The sequence below is a fragment of the Glandiceps talaboti genome, chromosome 22 (assembly GCF_964340395.1).
Source record: "Glandiceps talaboti chromosome 22, keGlaTala1.1, whole genome shotgun sequence".
Lineage (NCBI taxonomy): Eukaryota > Metazoa > Hemichordata > Enteropneusta > Spengelidae > Glandiceps > Glandiceps talaboti.
The window spans coordinates 5846439-5872369 of record NC_135570.1 but is presented as its reverse complement, the minus strand read 5'-3'; the positions used below and the strand labels follow the sequence as shown (position 1 = coordinate 5872369).

Genomic DNA, 25931 nt, shown 5'->3' with positions numbered 1-25931 from the left:
TTGTCTTACCCGCATTTTAATTCGGCTAATTTGACATGTTGCAAAATGTTGTAATACAAAAGCTTTGGGGGTTGTTCGCATTTTGAAATACCGGTATCGCCTAAAAGTCACCAAAGATTATTTGACAAGATAAGACATTTATTACTTCACATATCATAATGGCCGATAGTACAAAATATGGTATACCTACTGCGCAATAGTTGAATTGAACAATGCAAAGTTTGTTAACATGGAAGAGGTATATTTGGACGGGAGAGGTATATTTGTTTGTTTGTTTGTTTGTTTGTTTGTTTGTTTTAGAAAGTGAAACGCTATAACCTCCTCCAATAGTAGGGAGTCGTCCAGCTATGGTTTTCACATATCCACCCTCCATATATAACGGGCTGTGTGGGCGATTCAAAGTTCTCTCGCTTCAAGTTGCGAAGGCAACCATCTAGCTCGCTGCCGAAGCTAATAGATGCCAAATCAGTAGAATGAGACTATTTTACCCTATTTTATATTTAAAAAGGGTTGAATGTGTGTCAAGGTTAAGAGTGACAATAGTTACTGCGTGTGGTCTTCTCTGCATTCATTCAAAAGCATGATTTTTTTGTTCAAGGTTGATCATCACTTCGTCACGTGAATGTGTCAACGTACCATGGTCAGTTTCTCTTTCCTGTTACAGCGAGACTTTGTATTTTGAACCGATACTTGACCATGTGCATTTATAGCAACTCAAGTTATATTAACTGTCTGGTATAAGGGATTAGAGCCATAGGAGCCAAACTCCCATTTTTGTGTGTGATTTTTCATCTAAATTTATTCATGTGTGATTTGTGATCTCCCAAAAGGCCAACCTTTTTTTTCTAACATGTAACTAACTTGAATTAAAGTTGGCCCATAGTCAAAAGGCGCTACCGAAAAAAAAAGTTTATTTTTCATTATTTTCTAAAATTTGACATTTTTCAAACGCCCAATTTCAGTTTCAGCTATATATAGTTTGTTTGTTTGTTTGTTAGTTTCTTCTCTTATCTCAACACAATTATTCTGGGTAAAGAGAGATTATGGGAGAAAACCGTGATTTAAATTTGACTTATATGGTCATAAGGGTCTAGTGCCGAAAATATGTTTTTGGCCATTTTCTGAAAATAGGAGATTTCTAATGAAACTCTCCTCCTATAACATGCTGCATATATGTTTACATTATTGTGTTTGCTCTGAGGCGGTTGATGGTTGTTTATGCAACCTTGTGACACTACACAGATGTAATAGCAAATCATAACGAACCCCAACCGTGGTGGGGCCCTGGGGATGGGGAAGACTGAGTAGACGCCTCCGGATAAACAAAGATTTTTAGTAACTACTGTCGGACGGAGGAATACTATAAAGTGAAATTATAAGAATGATATATGAACAAATAGCTAAACAATGGTGAAATAAATATGTTGTAATAACTCTACCCTGGATTTATTATCGAGAAAGTAGAGAGAAGGACACGGTGACTTCTAACGCAGTAAGATTGAGACTACGTATGTGGCTTCTGCACTATTCACGCACTGGGAGCTTGCTAGACAACAGCGCGCTTTTACGCTAACAATTGAAAATCCGATTGCTTTCAAAAAAATGCTCAGCGCTATAACAAGCTGAGAGTGTGCTTTTCCAGCATTTCGATAAAAGACGCTCTGTGACTACGTGACAAATCTATCAAAATGGTATTTCGAAAATCCGCCCAAACATGTCGGCATTCTATAGAGTTTCGTCGAGAGGGCTTCCGGTCATCGCTGCGGCAATTACGAACATTCATTGATGTACCACGCAGGTATTGGAGGACGTTATTCACATGTGAAAATTTCACTTTCGCAACTTTGATTTGAAACAGATTTTATAAGTTGAAAACGTGTTGTTTTGCTCGTCAAAAACGAACGAAAAAGCACATAATTCCACTTCCATTCAAATCACGAAATTTTCTATATCATAGGTACAGCACGAGCTCGTCTGCCAAACAACTCCTACAATAGAAATTCGCTTATTTTCATATTAGCTTCTTCACGCTGAAAAAAAACGTCGTCAAAATTCGTCACACAAAAGATGTATGATGAAACAAAACGAGCACATCTTTTGTTTTCTTTACAGTCTTGAACACATTGTAAGAAAACTAAAACTCGTCTCGAATAGCTTTTGAAAATGCCGAATGTGAAATGCGTGTATGGAAGTTTGTCTACGTTTCCTGAGTGATAGAGACTCAGAACAATATCCTATCAATGTATTTTTATACACGTTGTGAATAAAACTTTTGAAAATTTCTTCCAGCTCACTTACGAAGAGAAAAAAACACGATACACATTCGTTTCTTTATATATATTTAAACTGCAACAGTCTTGGACGACTATACTGTCAAGACAAAGATATTGAAAATCATCAATCCTACATTGTAATTTATTCATTTTATTTATTTATTGTTTGGGTCGGGCTCAAGGCCCATATAAAAAAAATACACCAGGAATAAGAAAATGCATATAAAAACCCTAAAAAAAACTAATACAAAAAAAAATAAATAATGACATGAATCAATAAAGAATATTTCTCCAGTGCCTCCACTGGAGAGAATCATACATTAGTAAACACACTGTACATAAACATTAAATTACTACTATCTAAAACTTTCTTAACAAAATTATAAACACTTTTCCGGACAAGTTCACCAAAGACAAAACTGAGTAACAGACAAACATAGAACTAATACTACACTGCCTGGACAAATTTAAAAAAAATTCTAAAACAATTATTATACGCAAGTCGAACTTTGTTGTATGTTTTCAACTTAAAATTAGACCACAGATGACAACAGTATAAATTAGAACAAAAAGACTTGAATAACCTAACCTTAACTTCACTAGAACAAAATGATAATAAGAACATCATAATTCACTCACTCACTCACTCACTCACTCACTCACTCACTCACTCACTCACTCACTCACTCACTCACTCACTCACTCACTCACTCACTCACTCACTCACTCACTCACTCACTCACTCACCGTCTCACTCACCCACCCACCAGTACAGTGCAGTTGCAGATGGATTAACTTTATGACCCCTGACCTAAGTATATCCCACAATTCAATGCGCCTAGACCAAAACATGGAAAATGGCGTCCGAAAAACCTTCAACTGTAATTTGGCCTGACAGATCGGGATTATCGAGGCAACCAGGTGACCTTCGCCCAAGGTAGGTGAATATATGAGAAGTTGAAGAAGTAGTTTGTATCAGGTGGAATTTAAAATAGTAAGGTTGTAAGTAAGGGTTACCCACTACCTAGGAAGCCGTGACCGTGATAGGCGGGAAATACAAACTGACAGAATCAAACACGGAAGTGAACTGAACTCTGCAGCAAAACAGACGACACTGTAAATTATATTATTAATTTGACAAGAAAGAGTCGAGGTTCTTTAAAAAGAAATTAAACTCACACTTTCACTTCAAATACTAATAAATACAAGAGTTTAGGTTTCAGTCACTGTAATAACACATTTTCGTCTACGGTCAGAGCCTAGAGGTTTGTTATGTTAGTTTTGACTTTGAGTTGGCTTTTGAAAGATAAATCCTGTTGAGCAGGTCTTAAATTTCAATATCATCCGGTCCAGCCTGGTGTTTTACCGGCACAGTAAGTAAATATCTACTAGCATTTTTTGTCTATCTTGACAGCAAACGAAAAGTGACACTTCGACCCTTCACATTTATCCGAGATTGGGAAGTGAGTAGTCCTGTTGTTAGCCCTCAACCAAGGTCCATTTCAACAGTAAGTATTACGTGTACATACATCGATGTGAATTAATAATCAACTCTGCAATAGTAACTATATTGGTTTTATGGGTACACATACACATATACGTGTAGATCAAATTGTCCTGTTTGATTTTCAATTTCATTGAGACTGTCACTTAGTCACTACAGGAGTAGTTATTTTACCACTAGTCCTGCTTGAAATCAGAGTAATTGAGGACTCAATTCTGACATTGTCCCTTTTTTCTTCTACATCTTGTGAACAGCTGTGTTACAAACCTGAACTACCCTAGTACTGCCTAGTATCATAAATTAGAAGTTACAGGTCCAGCAGTCAAATGTCTGCAATTGGTTGACTATTTACTCATGTGACACCTCTTTTAACTAAAGATATCCTTACTCGGACCAAAACTCACAAAATTTGAATTTTTTGTAATTTCAATAGTTGGGTCCCTCTTAAACCAATTTACATATGCTCAATGTGTATACAACATAGCAGCATACTCTGCTTATCAGTATTCAGGAGGATGTGTGAAATCATGAAATGTCCCAATTTCAAAATTGATGGTTATCCGAGCTGGAGAAAGAGATGTGAAATTATAGATAGTTGATTGATCAGCAATATTTGATCGCTTGGTCTGTTATTACTTTTGTTATTGGCACCAAAGCATATTGCTTGCTTGCTTCGAGTAGGCTTGTTACATAGCTTCTCACCGGACAGTGTTAGAGAAGAACAATGTCAGACCTGAGTCCCAGTATGCCCTCTAATGATAGCCAAATTTTGTTGTTGTGAGTCAAAATTAGAAAAATTGGGATTTCTTGTGAGTCACCACATAGTAAGAGATGGGGGAACACCAAATTTTGGTGCGTCACTAGCAATTATGTGCGTCAGTGGCGCGTCAAATTGTCTTAGAGGGCACACTGGACCCAACTAATTCTGTCTGCAAGCAGGACTAGGATACCACATGCAATTTTCCATTCCAAAGTGATTACATGTATAGTTCACTCATTCTTGTAACCATGAACAATATATTTTCCATCTCAACCCATTCCGGTGGTCAGACCATTTTCTTTGCCAACACAATGGCGGAATGTCTTAGACAATGCTGTCAAAAAGAAGGTGTGGTTTGTGATGATGACTCAATTCTTGTCTATGTTTTCAATCATTACAGATTCCAAGAGATGGCTATCTATCTAGTGACCAGAATGATGTCAGTCAAAGAAGTGACAGTGATTACTCAATGCAGTCCAGTCAGTCATCAAGATTTATTCGTCCTAGTCCAGTACCTGTGGTACTAGCGAGATCTCAAAGTCCAGTCAGGTCACCACGATTCAGAAGTTCAGACAGTACGCTATCGTCTGGTCAAAACCTAACTGAGAGTCGTGACAACTCAGTCAGGAGGTCGCCGAGACTTACTAGTTCAGTCGACCCATCACGGTCTGGACAACTCCTAACTGAGAGTCGTGACAACTCAGTCAGGAGATCACCAAGACTTAATTCAGTGAACACACCAGGGTCTGGTCAACTCCTAACTGACGATCATGACAACTCAGTCAGGAGGTCGCCGAGACTTAATTCAGTGAACACACCAGAGTCTGATCAACTCGTAACTGATGATCATGACAGCTTGGAAAGTTCAGCAGTTACACCAAGCCAATTGTCTCGTGTCAGTAGTCAGCACTCACCAGTCCTAGAAGTACCAGAAGAACAAAATCTCAGTTCTGGTGGCACTTCAGCTAAGTCAACAAGACCAGCATCAACACAAAAATCAAAGAGAGTTGTGTCCAGTAAAAAACAAAATCACAGTCAAGTCTCTAATGCATCAAACAAGAAAAGTGAGTTCAACTTACAAGCTGGTTGTCCAGCACTCCTAGTTGCCAAACTATACAACCTTTTGTTATTCTAATCATAGTCCACCTCCAAACAGCACTTTTAGTGGCTTAACTATACAATCTTTTGTTTTGCTAATCATAGGGCCACCTCCTGAACAGCACTCCTAGTGGCCAAACTATACAATCTTTTGTTTTTTTCTATTAAGTTGCATGTAGCGTATATAAAGATGTATTCACAATACAAAACCTTTAGACTAAGATACTACTCACTGTACTTCTGGTTACTGAAAGAGTAATGCTATTTCATTTTTAGCACCAGCAGTTTCTGCTAAAAGAGGGCAACGATTCAAGACCCCAGCAAGTGTGCAGCAGAAGGTATCAGAGCCTGATGACTCTTATCAGGTAGTGAATACAACAATGCCAGCACCAAGGAGTAAAGCTGTTGTCAGAGTGAAAAGACGAAGAGAGCCACCGCCATCACCTAGTCAGCAAGATGATACACTACCAACTGAACCAGGTAAGTTATGCAGCATTATGCATGTATCAGCATTATAAAAAAGGTGTATCATACGTTGTTGAACACCTCTGATAATGCTGATGCAACATCAGTGAACATTTTAGATTTGCCTCCAAGTCTGTGAGTAGAAATTTTCACTTGTAACTTAGAAATGTATAAGCATATAGAGTCCATGAATATTTTGATTTCTGTCTATCTTGGAAAGCTGATGGCTTGTTTTTCATAGCATTAGCATAAAATGATAAATTTTACAAGAACAAGGATTTTCTTCCAAATGTGAACAGGTTATGTCAAAATGTGGAGTGGTTCTGGACGGAAGCGAACCATGATTGATTTAACCGATCTAGATGTTATACTTGATATGGTTGAAAATGTTACTCTAGATTACAGGTAAGGAAATTATTTCAGATGTTTTGTCTCTTACAATGGAGACACTCTTAGGCTCTGTTTACATCATGCTACTTCCAAATGAAAATACAACTACTTTGTTGCAATTTTATCTACTGTTACCAAGGAGATGCCAAAAAACAGACACTTACCTTAAAGGCCCGTTTTGGCTTAGGATTAAAATCAAAAATATCAATTAGGTGTAAAAACTTTTTTGAGAGAGCCGGAGAAAGAGATTGGGCAGAATAAATGACTGGTCCCATGTAATCCTTATTAAGATAACACTACTGCGATAATTGAACCATAGCACTTTACTTAGATTTTTGTTCATGTACACATTTAGTTTGTTTAAAACTCTTGTAATTCTCGACTCTTGGAATTCGTGCCTAAGTGGACAGATCACAGTTTGATGTTAAATTTTATTCATTTTGAATGAGCCAGAGAAGCCATCTTTACTCACTCATTCTTAGTGGAGATGTTTCACTGTCTTGTAGATAAAGTTACTAACATTATTATTTTTCAGCCCCTATGTATTTGTATTTTTAGGGTTTATTTCTAATTTTAATTTTAATTTGCATACTTTTTTTTCAGGGAGAATATAGATTCTGGTGCCTGTAAAAGAGCAATTAATGAATTCTTCTTACAGTTCAGGAAAGCTGTAACTGATTATGTGAGTTTAGTTTTCAACAAATCAACTACTGACTTTGTAATTATAGCTGGTTTCTAGAATGACAAACTGAAGAAAGGGTCTTCTGCTTTAGTATAAGAAAATATGATTGGTCGTAATGTTACAAAACATTATTTAGGTGATAACCGATAAGGCTAGCTTTATTGAAAAGACAGAAAATGTGTGTGGAGGGGAGGGTGTGTGTGTATGTGTATTGAGATGCTTATATATGTATGTACATGTATGTGTGTGTATGTATGTATGTATGTATGACATGTATGTATGTATTTTCATACATACATACATACATACATACATACATACATACATACATACATACATACATACATACATACATACATACATACATACATATATATATACATACATACGTATGTACGTATATATTCATACATGTATTTATTTATTTATTTATTTGTTTACTTTGTTTTTGTTTGTGTACTCACGTACATGTTTGTATGTGCATTTGCATGTTTACATATGTTTATAGCTCTTCTCTTGATTCATACAATTTTTTTTATTTCAATTTGAAAGTATCATATAATTTTATCAAGAATTCTAAATTTGTCTCAACTTGTCTGTTTGTCGTTATTTTATTTAGATTGATTTATCCCAAGAATTCAAACTGCTAAGGTCTGCTGTATCCAGAAACACATCTAGGACAAGGAATTTGAGGAAAACTATATTTCATTTCAGACAGGAAAATATAAGGTAACTACAATTAAGATATAACTCAGTGTCATTGTGTGTGAGCTATGTCATTAGCAGCCAAACAGGAAGCTTAAAAGATACTGGGCATCTGTCTGTCTGTCAGTCTGTCTGTCAGTCAATATATCTTCTGTCTGTCCATCCATGTCTGTCTATCTGTCTTTGTCCATCCATTCATCCATCTGTCTGTCTGTCCATCTGTTTGACTTTGTTTATCTGTCCGTCTGTCCATCCGTCAGTCCTTCCAGCTGTCCATATTGAGGTTATAGGAAAGATAAAAGATTTCATAGTTTGGCCACTAGGAGTGCTGTTCACAAGCTCTTTGGTGACAGGAAGTGATGGCCAGACTAGTGGAGTATGAAGCATAAAGGCAGCAGAAATGAAGTTACTAATCATTCTCTGTGTTGTTCCCACAATACTATTTTATCAGTGACTACCAGTAATCAAAACATGCCTAACCACTATTGTAATGTTCTTTTATGGACATTCAGAGTTCTTACACACACATTTCATTCATTGCTTCATGCAACCAGTGGTCATGACAAAAGTTTTAGCGCTCAATTTGCTGCCAAGTCTTATGCACCTTCTTGAGGTGCTTATCTGAGAAATGGGCAGAGCTTCAGTAATTGGAATATGGCCTATTAGCATATACCCTTGCGATTCTCCTTTTTTCTTCTCTTTCAAAAACAGACTTGATGGTGAAAAAGCTGAAAAGAAACAAAGATTAGACAAAAGCTACACCCACAGGAAAGCAATGGAGGAAATTAGTGAATTCTCTACTGATCTACAATACTTATTACAAGACTTTGCTGATACAACCAAAGATACAGACACCCATGTAAGTCTGTTTTATATTTCATAGTTGTATTTTTTTATTTCCTTACCTTGTACTTTATACTAGTATTTGGTGAGGAACCTCAGCCAAATACCTGGGAACTCAAATGATAGATTTTGTCGATATACAACCCCTTAAAACAGTCTGTTTAATGAAGCATTCTATGTGTCAAGGTACCGTAAGTTAGTCTAACATCTGGTCGTAAACATTTGTTTTATTTTCTTCGCCTAGGATTATAACTGTGCAGCTAACCTGCCAGCTATGATGCAAGATATTGGTAATACCATGAACACCGTTACAAGTCTTAGATCAATTAATGATAATCTACAACAATGGTTGGACAACCACTAGTCCGTGATACTCTACAGCGATGGTTGGACTACCACTAGTCTTGGTCCATTCACAACCACCTACAACAATGTATGGCCAACTGCTAAGTCATAGTCTGAACCTACTCACCAACAGAAACAGTCTGCTGCAAAAGACATTTTATTTGTCAAATTCTCATAACATTCTCATCATGTGTATTACATGTGACTTTTATGCAGAAGGCCACTTCAGCTAAAATAGGATAGATTTGTGTCCCTCTATCCTAAGGTGTTTTTACCTCCACCTGTGCTACTTTTCAGACTTCAAATAGATTTTTGAACTTTAGTTTTTGGTGCCAAAGGCTTATGAATGCAACTAGCTGTAACACTGCCCTCTGGTGACAAGTTGACTGATTTTAGATTTACACAAAAAACAAAAAAGACAAGGGGTGAATGTAGGACAGTGGACGGACTGGTCAAAGTCAAATACATGTATTTCCAGTTACATATATACACTAAAACCTAACTCCCTAACTTGAATGCAATTGTGTATTTATTGTACAGTCAGTCCACTGTTCTACAATTTGTCCCAGATGTTTTTATAAACTATGCCATCAGAAAGCGACAAAGAACTTTTTTACATACAGCAGAGCAAGACAGATATTCAAAACCAGAAAACCTGTTAAAATTGAGAGGTTTGATTTTTTATGTTTTCATTAATATTCAGGATACAAGAAGCATAAGATTATTAGTGGATATGAACTTACCATAACAATTCACTAAATTTAATAAATTTTTGTGAGTTGTTTTTCAATATGTGTGAGACACATTAATTAAACATTTGAAATTGTTTACTGATACCAATAGTATAGTATGCATGCATGCATGTATGTATGTATGTATGTATGTACATAAGTGTGTATGTATGTATGTATGTATCACTATGTATGTATGTATGTATGTATGGATGTACGTACGTATGTATGTATGTATGTATGTATGTATGTATGTATGTACATACATAAGTGTGTATGTATCACTATGTATGTATGTATGTATGTATGTATGTATGTATGTATGTATGTATGCATGCATGTATGTATGTATGTACATACATGTGTGTATGTATGTGTGTGTATGTATCACTATGTATGTATGTACGTACGTATGTACATACATACATATCTGTATCTATCTATCTATCTATCTATCTATCTATCTATTGATCTATCATCCATATCTATTATCTATGTCATCTATTGATCTATCTACCAGATCTATTATCTATCTATATTGATCTATGTATACTATTACTAGTATTATCTATTGATCTATCTATCTGTCATCTATTGATCTGTCTACCAGTATTGTATATTAATCTATCTACCATATCTATCTATATCTATTATGCATTGATCTATATATCAGTATCTCTGTCTATGTTGACTTGTTTTCTGTCATATTTATAGATCAGTCTGGTGAGAAGAGATATTTTATATTAACTTGATAAAGGACAGGAAACGACATTATCTTGTATTGATCATGTTCTTTGATGTGTGAACCTTGGCCTATTAAAATACAGAACTTCTTTCTACTTTAATCTCAACTGTACACTGGTTTCATGATGAATTGACCTAAATTGTCAAATGAATGAAAAAGAATGGGTATTGTTGAGTGTATTGAAAATATTGAAAAGGAAGCTCTAATGAGATAATGGTGTTGTGATCAAAGAAACTTAAACAACCGATTTTCTTTGTTCATGTACTCTATATACTGTAAACCTACATAGTTTTTGCCACTAGAAAATTTTGCGTTTTTTGGCAGACCTAAGCTAGTTCTAATTTTTACTAATTACCAGCCTGGTACATTTTATTCATGTATAAGAAGGCATTTTAGTCACTACTTATTTTGTGTTTTTGTTTTTTCAACAAAATAAGCCAAAATAAGTCTTTAGTGAAATTTTCCAGGTTCTAAGTACTTTTAAAGTGGCACAAGCTGAGTTTATAAACATTCTCTTCAAGTGAAAACACTTGCATTAGACCTTGATAAAACTATTTTAGTATCATGTTAATGTTAATGTATGTATTCTATCACATATAGGATAAACGTATAAATTATTTTAGACAGTATGCTATAACGTGTTTACAGAAACATTTCCCCTGTACAACCTATGTCCAACCTCTTTCTTTCTTGTAGGTTTTTGAGAGTAGAAAGCATACATACCTGTTTCCAAATGCGCCATATCGTAGATGAATACATGCTCCAGATGTGAGTGGTCAAATGTTAGTTTATCCCAATCAGGATACAAGAATGTAAGCTTACCCTTTGAAAGGATAACAAGGGTGGTGCTGGTTTTATTGTAGTCACATTTCTGCATGCTTTAATACCGAGAAACGTTATTTTCACCAAAGCTGTATCATGCAGCCACTCACCAACCCTGTGTCGTGCAGTCACTTACCAACTATGTATCATGCAGCCACTCACCAACCCTGTATCATGCAACCTCTCTAAAATAGAGAATTATAAAATTGGCAAATCTGGCTTAGAACAAGCCTGCTGTACACTTAGACGAGACTTTCTGGGAAATTACTTCTCGTTAACCTATGCTCAAACAACGAGATGGACGTGGCTTGCGAATTTATTATGTGTAATTTACATTTAGATCTATCACTTTGACACCATATTACAACCTACGTTCCTTTTTTCAATTGGCACTTGAAACCATCCGAACACAATTCACCGAAACATCGGAAATAGCTCAGTTGACTTGTAAAATTTGAAGCTAATGATTAAACCTATGAAAACAACATATCGAAGAAATTGGAAGGCTGCCCTCAGCGGCCATTTGCTGTCAAATAGTGATATAGTTTCAAATAAAAAGCCACTTTATAATCCTCTGAAATTAATTATTTGTCACCAGTTCGATATTATTTACTCGATTTTGCATTATTAAAGAAAATCAGTAATATCTTCTAACCGGCTGTTGATACAGGAGGCATTCAGTTTTGGCCTACGTGGACCTAGTTACTTCCTGAAATGGGTCAGACTAGAATTAAGTTATTCTCAAGATCTAGGACTCAAGAAAACAAATGTCGATATGCTCGGACACGAAAGAATGTATACAGACATCGTTATGGGTGTGCCACGCCAAGCTGTTCTGTCGCCATCCCTTTCTCAAAAACCCAAGTATGTTTACTACTTCCTTTGAAAAGAGAATGTCCCCTAATATAAGGATGGAGCGTGTCCGTTGAGAGGCATAAGCTTAAGGTTACTAATGATGATGTGTCGTAAACAATTTGCCAGCTGTTTTTGTGTCGTTGACAGTTCTTTTTACCGGACCGACACGGAGAACCTCTCATTGAAATACTCTCATTAAGATATTCTTTTATCTTCACAAGTGGTGCAAAACGCAAAAGCGATTTCGCATTATCGTGTCTGTGTTTGCGTCACCCCACTACAAGTAGTGTGAGTGTGCGCTCTAATAGTCGAGACTCGACTAAGGTCGTGACCTTGTTGGGAGTGCGGTCATCGCGGCATAATAGGAAATCTCGAACTACTTATTGGGCGTGAGACAAAACCCGCCCAAAGCTCTCTTTTGTAGAAAGTCGAGCCAACAGAGTGGTCGATTGTCATTCGTTTTGGGTGGAGTACGGTAATCAAACAAAAAGTTGAAAGGACGAACTTTGTAAAGAGGATAGACACAAAATAAAAAAAAATAGACTCTCGTGAAATCCAAGTTGAGTAAGCGATATTTAGTATTATCATAATGATTTATTGTGTATTATTTACAAAATAAAAGTTCATGACATCACGTGTTCAATTAACATATCATATTTGGTGACAGTTTTCACGTGGGCGAGAGTGTTTCACAAATTGCTGTGTTTCAGTCTATTTATTGAGGGCATAAAAGAAGTAATGAAGTGAAAGAGATGTTGGTCATACATAAATTGACAAGTTTTATCGCGTGCCGACAGTTCATAAGAACAGCATTGCCGACTTAACATATCTCACCGGCCGTCACATGTGTACTTATTTCAACACTGTGCTGAAAAAATCGCGGAACTACAACCAACATTTGAAGTAGTGAACACCATTGAAGGACTTAACCACAACTGTCAGACACTCGTAGTTACTTCAGCACGGAGACCATATGTCATATTTCGTGACCGAAGGATTTTTTTACAGTTTCGACGATTGACAGGGGCCTCTATGAATCATACACGTTTACTCGACTGTGTGTTTCTGCCTACCAAGTAAACAAACCATGTTTTGGCGGACATATACAGTTCTGCTGTGCCTAGTATGTATCCATTTCCAGTGTCCAACTCATGCAGTAAGTGTCATTTGCATTGTCTATGTATTAGCATAGAAGCCTTGAATGTCACAGTATATATGAACAAATACTATGCAATATAACATGCCAAACTAGCTAGACTCCTGTAAAAGGCTGTATCAAAATCCGATCTCTACGATTTATATAGGCCAGCATAAAACCACAGACTAGACAAGTCTTACTTGTCTGTGATAAAACACTTCTTCCTGGTTCTTTTGTTTTCGTCACTTTCGTTTCATTGTCATGCACAATACATATACTACAGTATCCGACATATATGCACTACTTATTCCAACCATAGGCAGGGTCTACGTTCTAACGACTAACGTAAACAGTACAGTCTGTATCGAACAGCTGTGAGTCCCGTCCTGAGACGGCCCGGTCCATTCACTGGGGCCAGTGCACTGTGTGTGAGGAAGCCCGCTCAACCGGCCAATTTTACGCCCCCTTTGCTTCTATAAATGCGCGGTATGGTGATGTTATACAGTAAAAAAAAAACAAGGAAAAAGGCAGGAACAGGTCAATTTCAACAAGGCGTTCCAGAATGACAGAAAACGTTACCCGTACATAGGACCACTGGAATGGTCTGAGCTTGCACCATATGTACTCAACTATCAGCTATCGCAGGTTTTATAGCGGTCCGGGCAAGGAATTCTAAAGAAATGTTGCTGAATTTCATTGTTGTTGTTTTTTTACCTTATGACAGCGTAGTACTTAACATTTGATATACTAGCAATTCTTTAATGTGTAGTTTGTTTTCAAATACATTGTTACACTCTGAGTATGCTGTTGTTACATATTCGCTGGAAGCTATTTCACAGACGGCGTATAGTCGACAGTCAGTTATAGTGGCAAGTGGGGTGAAATGAATATTACCGACAGGCTAAACCCTATACTTCCATTGTAAATACCATTGTCAAATTAATGTAATTATCCGGGTAATTAGGTGATATCAGAATGTCTGTGGTATGGTGGTCCAATCGTAGACAGCGTGGGGGTGGGCTCCATCTCTATATATGATCCAATACAGTCAAAATGTTGCGGTGAATCAACAGGTGGTCAATTTCGTCAACTCACGTAAATTTACAACCCACGTACCAAAAACCAGAGCGTGTGCCTGAATGAAGCGAGCCAATGAAAGAATTCACACAAAGACAAAAAATAGGTAAAATAAACAATACAACTAATACAAAAACAAAAGTGTCACCAACTTCCATGCTTTGGTGTAGGTGCTTTTATCAGTTTGTTTATATCTGTTGAGAATACAGTGTATATATAATAGTACCAGTCGTAACCAATGTTATTAAGTGTTCTATCAGTAAACAGAGTCATGGTATCCGGGCTCCTGTGGTCTTTATGCTTTGATAGTTACTGACACTACATGCATGTAATTACATGGTATGTCTTTGCATGAACCTTGTCTCATTCCTGCTTACCACAAGCAAGCAAACGCATCGGTATTTTTTCGCTGATTGTATGTGTTTTCCGCCGTATTCCAAATTAACACTAGGCAACAAATTCTGCGAGATACTAACATTTTCTCACATGTATGTGGATGATAAAAAAGGGATATTTATCACATGACTAGACTTATCTGAGTATTGTTACTTCTCGTAGTTACAATGTGAGAATTCGTTTTCTTACTGGTATCCTGTGAAAACTTGAGATTCCCACAGTTTTTATAACCGCGAAGATATTCTTCTCCTAGGAATCTCTATGAGAATTCTATATCTCACAGGACTGAATTGAATTGAATTGAATTGAATTGAATTGAATTGAATTGAATTGAATTGAATTGAATTGGATTGGATTGAATTGAATTGAAATTCAAATCCCACAACAAGAGATAAACATACAAATAACAAGTAAACATTAACATTCACATCCAAAAAAGAAAACGATTTAAAGTCGTGGGTGAGAGACTAGAAAATAGTTTTGAGAAACTAACCACTCGATACAATTGCATTCATACTGTGGTGACTGTAGTTGTTCAAATTAAATAACACTACTTACAAAATCAGAAACTTCTAACAACAACAACAACAACAACAACAACAACAACAACAACAACAACAACAACAACATATGTTTACATAATATAACACTAATAAACACACTACGTGGAAAGAATCGTTCCACAAGTGAAAATAATGAAATAACTGAGTGTGGCGTACAACAAACTGCCAAATAAGCAAAGGTACCTGACTGTTGTGAGAATTCTCTCATTTTCTTGCACAATTCTCACATAGGAGTGACAGCGTTAACATGACCGGATTCTGGCAGAACTTGTTGCCTCGTGTGACCTTTCACACTTTGTCTTTTCCCCCTTTCCCAACTAGAACTCCCTCTCATCCCTTCCGTTCCTCCGAGTCATGACGTAGTAAACTTTAATACGTACCGACTACTAATCCTGCGACGCGGTAATATTGATACACTTTTGAAAATATGTCTGTCTGTCTGTCTGTCTGTCTGTCTGTCTGTCTGTCTGTCTGTCTGTCTGTCTGTCTGTCTGTCTGTCTGTCTGTCTGTCTGTCTGTCTGTCTGTCTGCCTGCCTGCCTGCCTGCCTGTCTGTCTGTCTGTCTGTCTGTCTGTCTGTCTGTCTGTCTGTCTGTCTGTCTGTCTGTCTGTCTGTCTGTCTGTCTAACTAAGCTTTAAGACTATCTAATTAGTATAAGTTTTTGACTCGTTGCTCAAATCTATCCATTTCTAGATTTATGTTAGTATCAGGAATCCGGGATCAGAATTATAGCTGTACCAGCCACAACGTAACTGGGATAATATTTTTTGAAATTCTTTTGTTAGATAAACGATTTACTCGTAATATCGTACACCCTGAACAGTACTGAATCACATGTGGGTAAATGTATTCATGCAGCTGTACATACAATATGGTATGTCCAAATCCCATCAAATTTGATTTTTGGGTCCGCACCCAAAAATCTGCACCCCAATGTGATCACTATTTCAATCTGTTGTTGTACATATAGCAAGTTGTTAGCATATAGAATGTATAAATTTCAGTAAATATATTGTCTGATCGAAAATATCTCCCAGTTATAAAACGTTTCTTGGTCATATGTCTAAAACGGTTGTTGATGAGGTTGAGGGCGCACTAACATTGTTCACAAAGTGTAAAAACTTCCGTGCGATATGCATCAGGACTGCTTACAGAAATGTGCGGCCAAGACTTCAGATATATGAAGAATGAAGGTTTGTGTCCTATCCACTACACATAATCATGTATTGAAATGTGCGCAGATATATTTTTAGGTGTACATACTGCGGTAATAATAGTCCAGACTAGCAGACGACACTGCACGGTAACATGCTCGATATTTCGTCATATATACGTTTTTCGTGTTTTGTTCTATATTATGTAAAACTTTTTAATTTTCTTTTTCCCCCATCTTCATTCGATGTTTAATACAGAAGCGGTTTCAAGAAATGTCACATGCAGGAACAGGATTAAGCTGGGTTTGTTCAGAAGGTAAGAATATGTATATCACTGTAGGTGGGTGACTTTCAGGTGTTGGATACCCAGGAACAGAGAATGGAAAATTTGTGAAACTAGCTAAAATTTCCTATAATTGTTCCTTGAATAATAATTTTGGTTGAGAACAACAGTAAATTACTAGGGAATAACATATTCAAAAAGTCTTATTTACCACCCTTCAGGCCTCAAACAAAAACGGAATTTGTTAAATATGTTCTTTAATGTAATTGTAACTCAGAGTTTGCAAGTACTACAAAATATGAATCCAGAGCAATAAAAAGAACATTTTTGGTTGTAAAAGTGGAATAGTTTGAGTATGTGTACATTCGTTATGTTTCAGGTCAGTTTATGACTGACAAATTGTTTTTTTTACGACTCATATGTAAAACCTATATTGTGACAGGTTGGACAAGACAAGAAAGTATATGTTACAGTGTGTATAACCATGAAACAAGTTGGTCAGCAGCTCACCAAATGTGTTTATTGTAAGTCAGAAATTTTATCATTTGAAAAATTTTATCACTTGAAAAAGTCATATGTGAATAATTAATTTTGAATATTTCTAAGAAAGAGTATGCATGACCTAGTGGTCAGCTGTAACTATGGAATTTGTCATTCTGATGAGGATTGTCAACCAAGACAGATCGAAAGCTCAATGCTAAAACTTTGAACTGCTTGTGTATAATCTTCGTAAGACATTCGATCTACCAAGCTGATGAACATTTTTGTCATGAATGTATTTATTTGGCAATATGGTGCAATATATCCAATCAAGTTGATTTTTTAGTCCACACCCAAAAATCAAGTGCCCCAATGCAATCCCATTTTCAATCTGTCACTACTAATTATGGACACAATTGATCCCTAATATATGTACACTACTTATTGATATTTTAATTAACAATTTATAGTGACTATATTTTGGTTGTCCTTCCAAAAAATTTTAATATTCCAGTAACAGGTAGTCAGCTTTAATATAATTTCTATGTTTTCAGGCAAGGTGGAACACTAGTTACTATAGAAGGCTATGTGAAAAACCAATTTTTAGGAAACTTTGTAGCTGAGTATCTTTCTGACATTCAGGAAAATAGTACCACTTTATTTTGGACGGGTAAGTGTAAATTAAGTTACATTCTGGAGAGAGATGTTTTGAAAAAGAATTCGTAAATGAGGAGTCATGATGGTTGAATGTTTTAATAGACTGGCTGGCTTGGAATCTTCATATAGGTTTGAGCCTCACTGCTGTTTGTTTCAGAATGTCTAAAGTCCTTGGGAAAGATTTGAACCACGATTGCGCCTCAGTCAACCCAGCTGTATAATTGGGGACCTGGTAGAACAGATGCTGCAATGTGAATGCTTTAATCATATGTGCTTACATAGGCTGCTGTGGACTGTATGCTCCGCAGGGAGTTGAGGAAGTATAAAGGGCTGTTTTGCCGCTATAGATCCATGCCAGGGGAAATAATTGTTAGCACCTGGAGCTCTTCAGAAGATAGGTGTATTATAAATACACTTTACTATTATCACTATTATTACTACTAGTATTATTATAATTTAAATGCATATTTAATGACTTTATAATATAAAACAATAGTGGTTCTTGTGAGTCTTTGCATGATAGTTAGGGATGGGGAATATCCATTTTTTTATATCTTACAAGAAATATGCTGTGTGGCAGTGATGTGTCCTGTTGGCTTATAGAGGATACATACATAGGGTGGCACTCCTCTGGTGGGTAACCACAGGTACCAAAAACCACATACATACCCCCCACCAACCCTGTTGTCAGACAAAACTTCCAGTTTATTATATAGAACATTACATTACACTTGATATCCTGACATGAATGGAATACGCTTTTCTGCAATTTGATATAAAATTTATTTGATTTTTACATGACTAGGCTAGACTAGAAAAACATATGTACTAGTCTTAGAATATGCTAGACTTAGTCTAGGTTAAAGTAGACTATAGACTAGAGTAGACAAGAACAGACTAGACACAGTAATGGGGCAGTAGACTATAGACCAGAATAGACAACAGATTACATGAAGACTAAGTATACATAGCTTGTCAGACTATCGACTATTAAAACTTCTATAGTCAGGGTAAAAATAACTTCTTTTTTAATTTTGTTATTTGCAGGATTTCATGGTTCTTATGATAATTATGAATGGGGAGATGATTCCCTAGCCTCTGCCTATGAAGGATTCTGGTCATGGGAAGACCATCCATCAAATGAACACACCGATAACAAATGTGCTGGTGTAGACTGGTCCACAACATACCAAAACAAGTGGTTTCTTGGTGATTGCTCACAGGCATTTTATTATGTATGTCAACAACCTGCTTGCTTGGAAAGTATGTTGTAATGTTATTATTCTCAATTGATTGTATTTAGACTAATTCAGGTAATGAACCCAGCAAACTGATTAGAGTAAAAAGCAGTGTCACAACCAGTGTCTTGATGAGATGTAGACAATATTTAATGACATTTATGTTTTACACTCTAGTCTATAGCTATGTTCAGACTACAAATGTGAGTTTTACTGTAAGGTGGTGTAAGTATTATAGGTTAATTGTGTTGCATTCACGAGATGAATACTTTGAAATACAAGACTCAATCACTAACTGTGACACTAACATAGTAATACAGCATATTTCAGGTCTCTGTTCATTGCCTCTGTTTGATACAACCATATGCAGAAATCAATAAGAAACTGCGGATGCACATCAGCTATGCTTTAAGATAATACAATTTAATGAATACAGTTTCTTGAACTTTTTGTCTGAATGAAATGGACTAAATGTGTCACCATGCAGACATCAAAACATTGGCACTCGTGTGTCTGCGTCTAGTTGCAGTATCACGGTTTATTTCATTCACACTAAATGTAGAAAGAAATGGCAGTTGCTATCTGAAAGTGTAGCATATGCAGTTTCTTATTGATTTCTGTATAGTTGTATCAAACTGAGCTAGTTAACATTAACCTACAATGTGCTGTACACATTTGTCTATTCACACATGTTTAGAGGACTTCAGATGTACTGATGGTGGATGTATACCAAACTCACAACATTGTAATAGACAACCTGACTGTGCGGATGGATCTGATGAACTCAATTGTCCAGGTACAAACTGTTTTCTGGTTGTCTTAGGAACAGATGAATTCTACATTGATGTTCTTTGGGTTGAGGAGTAGAGTGTTCATTTTATAAAGGCAGAGATATTAGCATTGTGTATAATTCTTCTACCATCTGTTTAAAAGGCACAGATAAAAGCCAAGATAGTGTATAAAGGCAAAAGATCAACTTCATGTTTTTCTGAAATCTCAAGTAATTGTAGGTGATGTAAAATCATGACATGACTGACCAGAACACATAGTTTATGGAAATGCCTTTCTTTTGAGGAGTGCCATGGCATTCCCCTTCAAGTATTTCATATTGTCAGAGAAAATAATGTGGTGATATTATTTTTGATTGATTGATTGATTGATTGATTGATTGATTAATTGATTGATTGATTGATTGACTGACTGACTGACTGACTGACCGACTGACTGATTGATTGATTGATTGATTGATTGATTGATTGATTGATCATTGATTGATTGATTGATTGATTGATTGATTGATTGATCAATTGATCATTTATTGATTTATTGATTGATTGATTTATTGCATCCCTTTTTGCACTGGGGGCTCACTAAGCTTGATCTCATGTCATATGTTATTACAGATAATTGTGATGTTAAAATTGAAGGCACTTCTGGCATTATAGAGAGTCCGAATTATCCAGAAAACTATCCTATGTATTCCCATTGTGTGTATCAAATCCATGGTCCTGTTGGTACACGGATTTGGATTCAGGTGAGTTAGAAGTGTTTCTACTATGATTTTAAGTTGGAAAAAATTCCTTAAAGTGGCACAAGCTGAGTTGATAAACTTTTCAAGTGAAAATACTTCCATAAAACTTTGATTAAACTATTCTAGTATACCAATAATGTCAATTATGCATACCTTCTATGACATTACAATTGTCTTTGATGGTATTGTAGGAATTTCTTCTGCAACATTGTTTATTTGTATGATAATTACATGTCAAAATGACATTATTGGATCATTTATAAGTTGTATCTTAATCATAAAAATACCAGGTTTGAGATCAGTCAATTGCAAGTGATGGTCAAGTTTATAAATTATGTAGAATACTGCAAAAATAAAAAAATGAAATGCATTTTAAATTTGCAGTAAAAATTACATGCTCATTAATACAAAACTTGAGTTTCCACCTTGATTATGCCACCTTTGCACTCGCGCATCATGAGGTTATGTCATAATATTTTGTTGTATATTTTGTTGAAAATTTTAGATGGAAGAAACAGACTTGGAAAAGAAGTATGATTTTGTTACTGTCTATAAACATGGTATCATTGGTGATGACAAATACAAACGTAGATATACAGGGATACATAACAACTATAAAGACATTAATATGCCTAATCATTGTGCTGCTATTGTCTTCACAAGTGACGGTACTGTCTCTAAGAAAGGATTCAGACTTACATGGGAAGCCAGTAAGTATGGCTTATTGATAAATTAAAATTGTCAAAAACAGTATGGACTTGGCTATTGCATGTGTATTCATTTTGTATGGCCTCTTACATAATAGTTCACTTTCACGAACAAATTTCTAGTTCTCCTGGCATTTCATGTACATGTAAAGAAGCCATAAAACTGTTTTTATCAAACCATGGTGTGTAATACAAGTCTCTCCTGTTCCAACATGCTGAGCCATTAGTGTTAGTAATCCAATTTGTCTTTTGACTTGCCCTGTTTGTAACAGGTTGCATTCGTCGACGGTCTGATGTCAGCAGTTGTACATCTTAGGCTGAAGAAGTTAGTTTTAGTGCTAATAATTGATAATTTATTCCTTGCAGGAGACCATGCATGTAAGACATCATCCAAACTAACTGCTGAGTGGACACCTCAGGATCTATACAGTCCTGGTTTCCAAACTAATGACAATTATCCAGAAGAATCCACATGTGTTTGGATGATTAAGACATCCACAGATCAATGTGATAGTCAAGATGATCCTGAAAATATTAACGGTGATGAAAGTTTAGTCAGTACATGCCGGAATACAGATGTTGATGTATGTGATGGATGGAATGATATTGTTACATTACAGGTAGGGGCTGGTGAATATTTGATGTAAGAATTATACTTTGCTACCAAAAATTCATCCCATCTATATACTTTTATTGAATAAAATTACATTCACAACAACACTTGCACTCTCTACCATGAAATTACAAACAGTCTGCCAGCTTGGAAAGTTTTGAGATGAAAATGGAAATTTTGTTTGTAATATAAAGTTCTAATTACCCATTTATCAAAGTAGTTAGATTTCTTTATATTTCTTTATTTTTTTATTTATTTTTTATGTATTTATTCATTCATTCATTCATTCGTTCGTTCGTTCGTTCATTCATTCATTCATTCATTCATTCATTCATTCATTCATTCATTTGTTTATTTGGCAGTTCATTGCCTTTGAGACAGAGGACTCCAGTGACTTTGTGACAGTATTCAACTCTAGAGGGCACACTCACAAGGTACTAGATGTGTTTTCAGGGTCATCACTCCCACGTCCATTGATTACGACAGCAAGGTTCATGAGAGTTGAGTTGACCTCAGACAGTGACAACACATTCAAAGGATTTCATGCAACCTACAAAAAAGGTAAATTTATTAAATGGGGCAAGTCAGACAGGATTATTATGATTTGTAATCAATACTTGGTCGGTTGGTAGAGGTATCATCTCTCTGCTGGTCTCCTTTAAATAAACTTCATCCCATAACTTCTGAAGTGGTACTTTGTTTTGATGCAGAATTGTTTTCCTATAGGTCTTATTCCTGTTACCAGATAGGTTGTGTTCTTGTTACCATACATTTTATTCTTGTTGCTATACAGGTTATTAAAGTGAACTTATTGCTATCGATTGTATCCTTGTTGCTAATATATATGTTGTATTCTTGTTGCTATAGGTTCTTTTCTTGTTGCTATAGGCTGTGTATTCTTGTTGCTGTAGGTTGTCTTGTATCCTTGTTGCTATAGATTCTATTCTTGTTGCTATGTGCTATATGTTGTATTCTTGTTGGTACAGGTTATGCTGTTGTTGCTATAGGTTGAGTTCTTGTTGCTATATAACGGAAGTCATATTCTTGTTACTATAAGTTGTATTCTTGTTGCTATAGGTTGACTTCTTGTTGCTATATAGTTTGTACTCTTGTTACCATGGGTTAATGTATTCAGGTGATTAAGCATTTATTCCATTGTTGTTGTCTTAGGATGTGCTGATATCATCATGGATCAGAGATGTGGAACTATCACATCGCCAGGATATGATATCGCAAAATACAAGAATAAAGTAGAGTGCTCCTGGAAGATGGTCCATCCAGATGGATCAGCAATAACTGTATTATTTGATGCTTTCAAGCTCAGACTGACAGATCATATCTGTGTGAGTATGCAATCATGTACTTCAGTTTTCCCTAAGGACACTAAAGGACTGGGATGGACTATCTGATTCCATCTTAATGTAAATATTGTAAATTTCCCTTACTTGACATTGTGTTAGAAGAGCCTTTGGCTCAACAATTTATCGAGTTTAAATAAAGTCAAACAAACAAACAAACAACAAACAAATCATAGAACTTTCAACATTACAACAATTCAAGGATTCCATTGAACCAAAATAACTTGTTTGCATCTTACTATTACACATGTAGATCTTAAAATATGGATGCATGTCAGTGTGTTTTGTAGTTTACACCTATATGTCCAGTATTTTCTCAATCAGACAATCACAATATATTCACTGAAAATTGTTAAAATACCACCAATTAGACATTGTAAATGTAACCAGTGATTGATATTAATCAAAAGTAGTAGAGAAACATATTGAAATCTTGATCATAATTGAGGGCACAAAAAATTAATTTGACTCACTATACCGCCAGAAAAAATATGTTTACTCACAGGTGATGCAAATATTGTTCACATTTACGATATTATGAGTAAGTTATCGTACCTAACAAAATATATTCAAAAATACATTCCAGTTGCAGTTAGTGCAGCTTAACTAACTATAGGGATACACATTAGTTTTATTTGAAGGCAGCCAGAGTGTCTTAAATTTGCCAATGACTAATGGATATCTGTACAGGTATTTGATGGTATGGATAAAAATGATGAAGTCTTGTTAACTGAATATAATGGTGGACTCAAAGGCAACATAGCACCACCACCTCTCAGATCAGAAGATGGAAACATTTACATGGTTTTCTATAGTGATCGTAAGAAGAGAAATGAAGGATTCTATGCAAGGTTCTCACAAGGTTAGTTCAATTAGTGTTTATAATAACTTGTTGCAAGTACTTTCATTGATGTTTTGGTGTAGGAGTTAATAAATAGATTGTAAGACACCATCAATTAGATTCTTTGTTTGCCATCCATGTAAAACAGGTAGGTTTTTTCAGTAGCTTTAGAAAATACAACCAAATTTCATATGAAGACATTTAAGTACTGAATAATTAAATCATTGCATGATCAAGGTCCGTAGTATACAGATCAAAACGTCACATTCGTTTCCAATTTTCCGTTCCTAAAGTAACTATATTGTACTGTCCTATTGATTCTTGGAACCATGAATAATATACCAGACTAGAGTATTCTCAAATTTGGAATGATGATAATGGGTAAAACTCAATCACATGATTAAAGGACACAAATCATGTGACATGATCCTATGAGTTAGAGCCAATCCAACAAACAATCATATGATAGCAAAAAATCAAGTGGTTAATCATTTGAACTTCAAATTTTTATGGAGTGGGGGGTGGGGGTGGGGGAATTAGCAAACAAACTTTGTTACCAAATGGTAATATACCAAGAGGGTGTATATAATTTAATTGAAGCGTAGCCTGTCAACTGTTCATATTTTATACAACATCAATTCCAAATTGAAATGATAGGTTTGCATACTTCATTGCGAGTATATTCACTACATTTTATACTATTGTCAACTAATATTTATGAATTTCCCCATAGCAATCATCCATGCCAGGTATGAAGTTATTATAAATGCAGTTTGTAACTATAAGTTGTCCAGCGGGATGGCTGTTGTTTGGTATGACAGTTTTGTGTCCAAATCCTTGATGCTCCTTCATTTTGACTAAAGAGGTGGTGGGTGACACAATAACGTAGTTGAATTATCACATGATACAGAGAATCATTATAAAACAGTTGCCATGGAAAACAACAAGTCCTGTAGGATAGAGCGTAATTAAACTAACTCGCATTCCTTTCTCCCAACTTTGTATTTACAGATTGTCCAACCTTTGACCTATCCGAAGGGGTCATACTAAGTACAGATAGTAGGCAATTTGGAACTGAAGTTGACTTTAGTTGTGGTGATGGTTATTTATTTGAAACTCCTGAGAATTATACAAGGGTTACATGTGACTTTTGTGGTGTATGGAACTTTGGAAGTTTTGATGGACCACCTAGATGTAAACGTAAGTAGAATGTACAAACTATGAAATTATTTCACATTACACCGTGCATGAGCCAAGTTGAATAAAAAATATGGAATATATACTCTGGTCGTTCTACATCACAACAACGTCACTGGTTCTGCTGTGTTCAAAATATGAGTCAAAGTGTTAAAATTACCATAATGTAATTACTTTCATCGATTTTTTTAAACATTACTGGGGATGTTATTCTCCAATATTTTTCTTCATTCAGCCAGAAAATACTTGTGACCTAAGTGCTTTGTCACTGCTCGTCTATCGACTTGTAGTTGCAAAGGCTCCTTAGGTCACTCATAAAGTGACCTATAACTACTGAACATCTAGAGTCAGCTGATCAATACTTAGAGATCAGCTGTAACTGGAATGGGTCATTCTGATAAAATGGAGAATTGACAGGGACAGATTGAAAACAATATTGAACTGCTTGAATGTTATGACTTTTAAGTTGTAAATTTATTT

The 25931-nt window shown here is 35.7% G+C and overlaps 2 protein-coding genes across 2 annotated transcripts; both read left to right on the top strand.

Moving 5' to 3' along the window:
* The first annotated feature begins 3123 nt into the window (after positions 1-3123).
* On the top strand, positions 3124-9775 carry LOC144452455 (uncharacterized). The gene is made up of 9 exons (XM_078143553.1): positions 3124-3210; positions 3688-3781; positions 4938-5601; positions 5912-6115; positions 6400-6505; positions 7094-7172; positions 7792-7901; positions 8589-8736; positions 8965-9775. The coding sequence occupies exons 1-9, from the start codon at positions 3131-3133 to the stop codon at positions 9082-9084; spliced, it is 1605 nt and encodes a 534-aa protein (XP_077999679.1). The 5' UTR covers positions 3124-3130; the 3' UTR covers positions 9085-9775.
* Positions 9776-20588: 10813 nt separating this feature from the next.
* LOC144452454 (bone morphogenetic protein 1-like) lies at positions 20589-25115 on the top strand. Its single transcript, XM_078143552.1, has 7 exons — positions 20589-20738; positions 21241-21445; positions 21809-22062; positions 22418-22616; positions 23226-23398; positions 24104-24275; positions 24988-25115. Exons 1-7 carry the CDS (start codon positions 20589-20591, stop codon positions 25113-25115), a joined length of 1281 nt encoding a protein of 426 aa, XP_077999678.1.
* Positions 25116-25931: the final 816 nt, after the last annotated feature.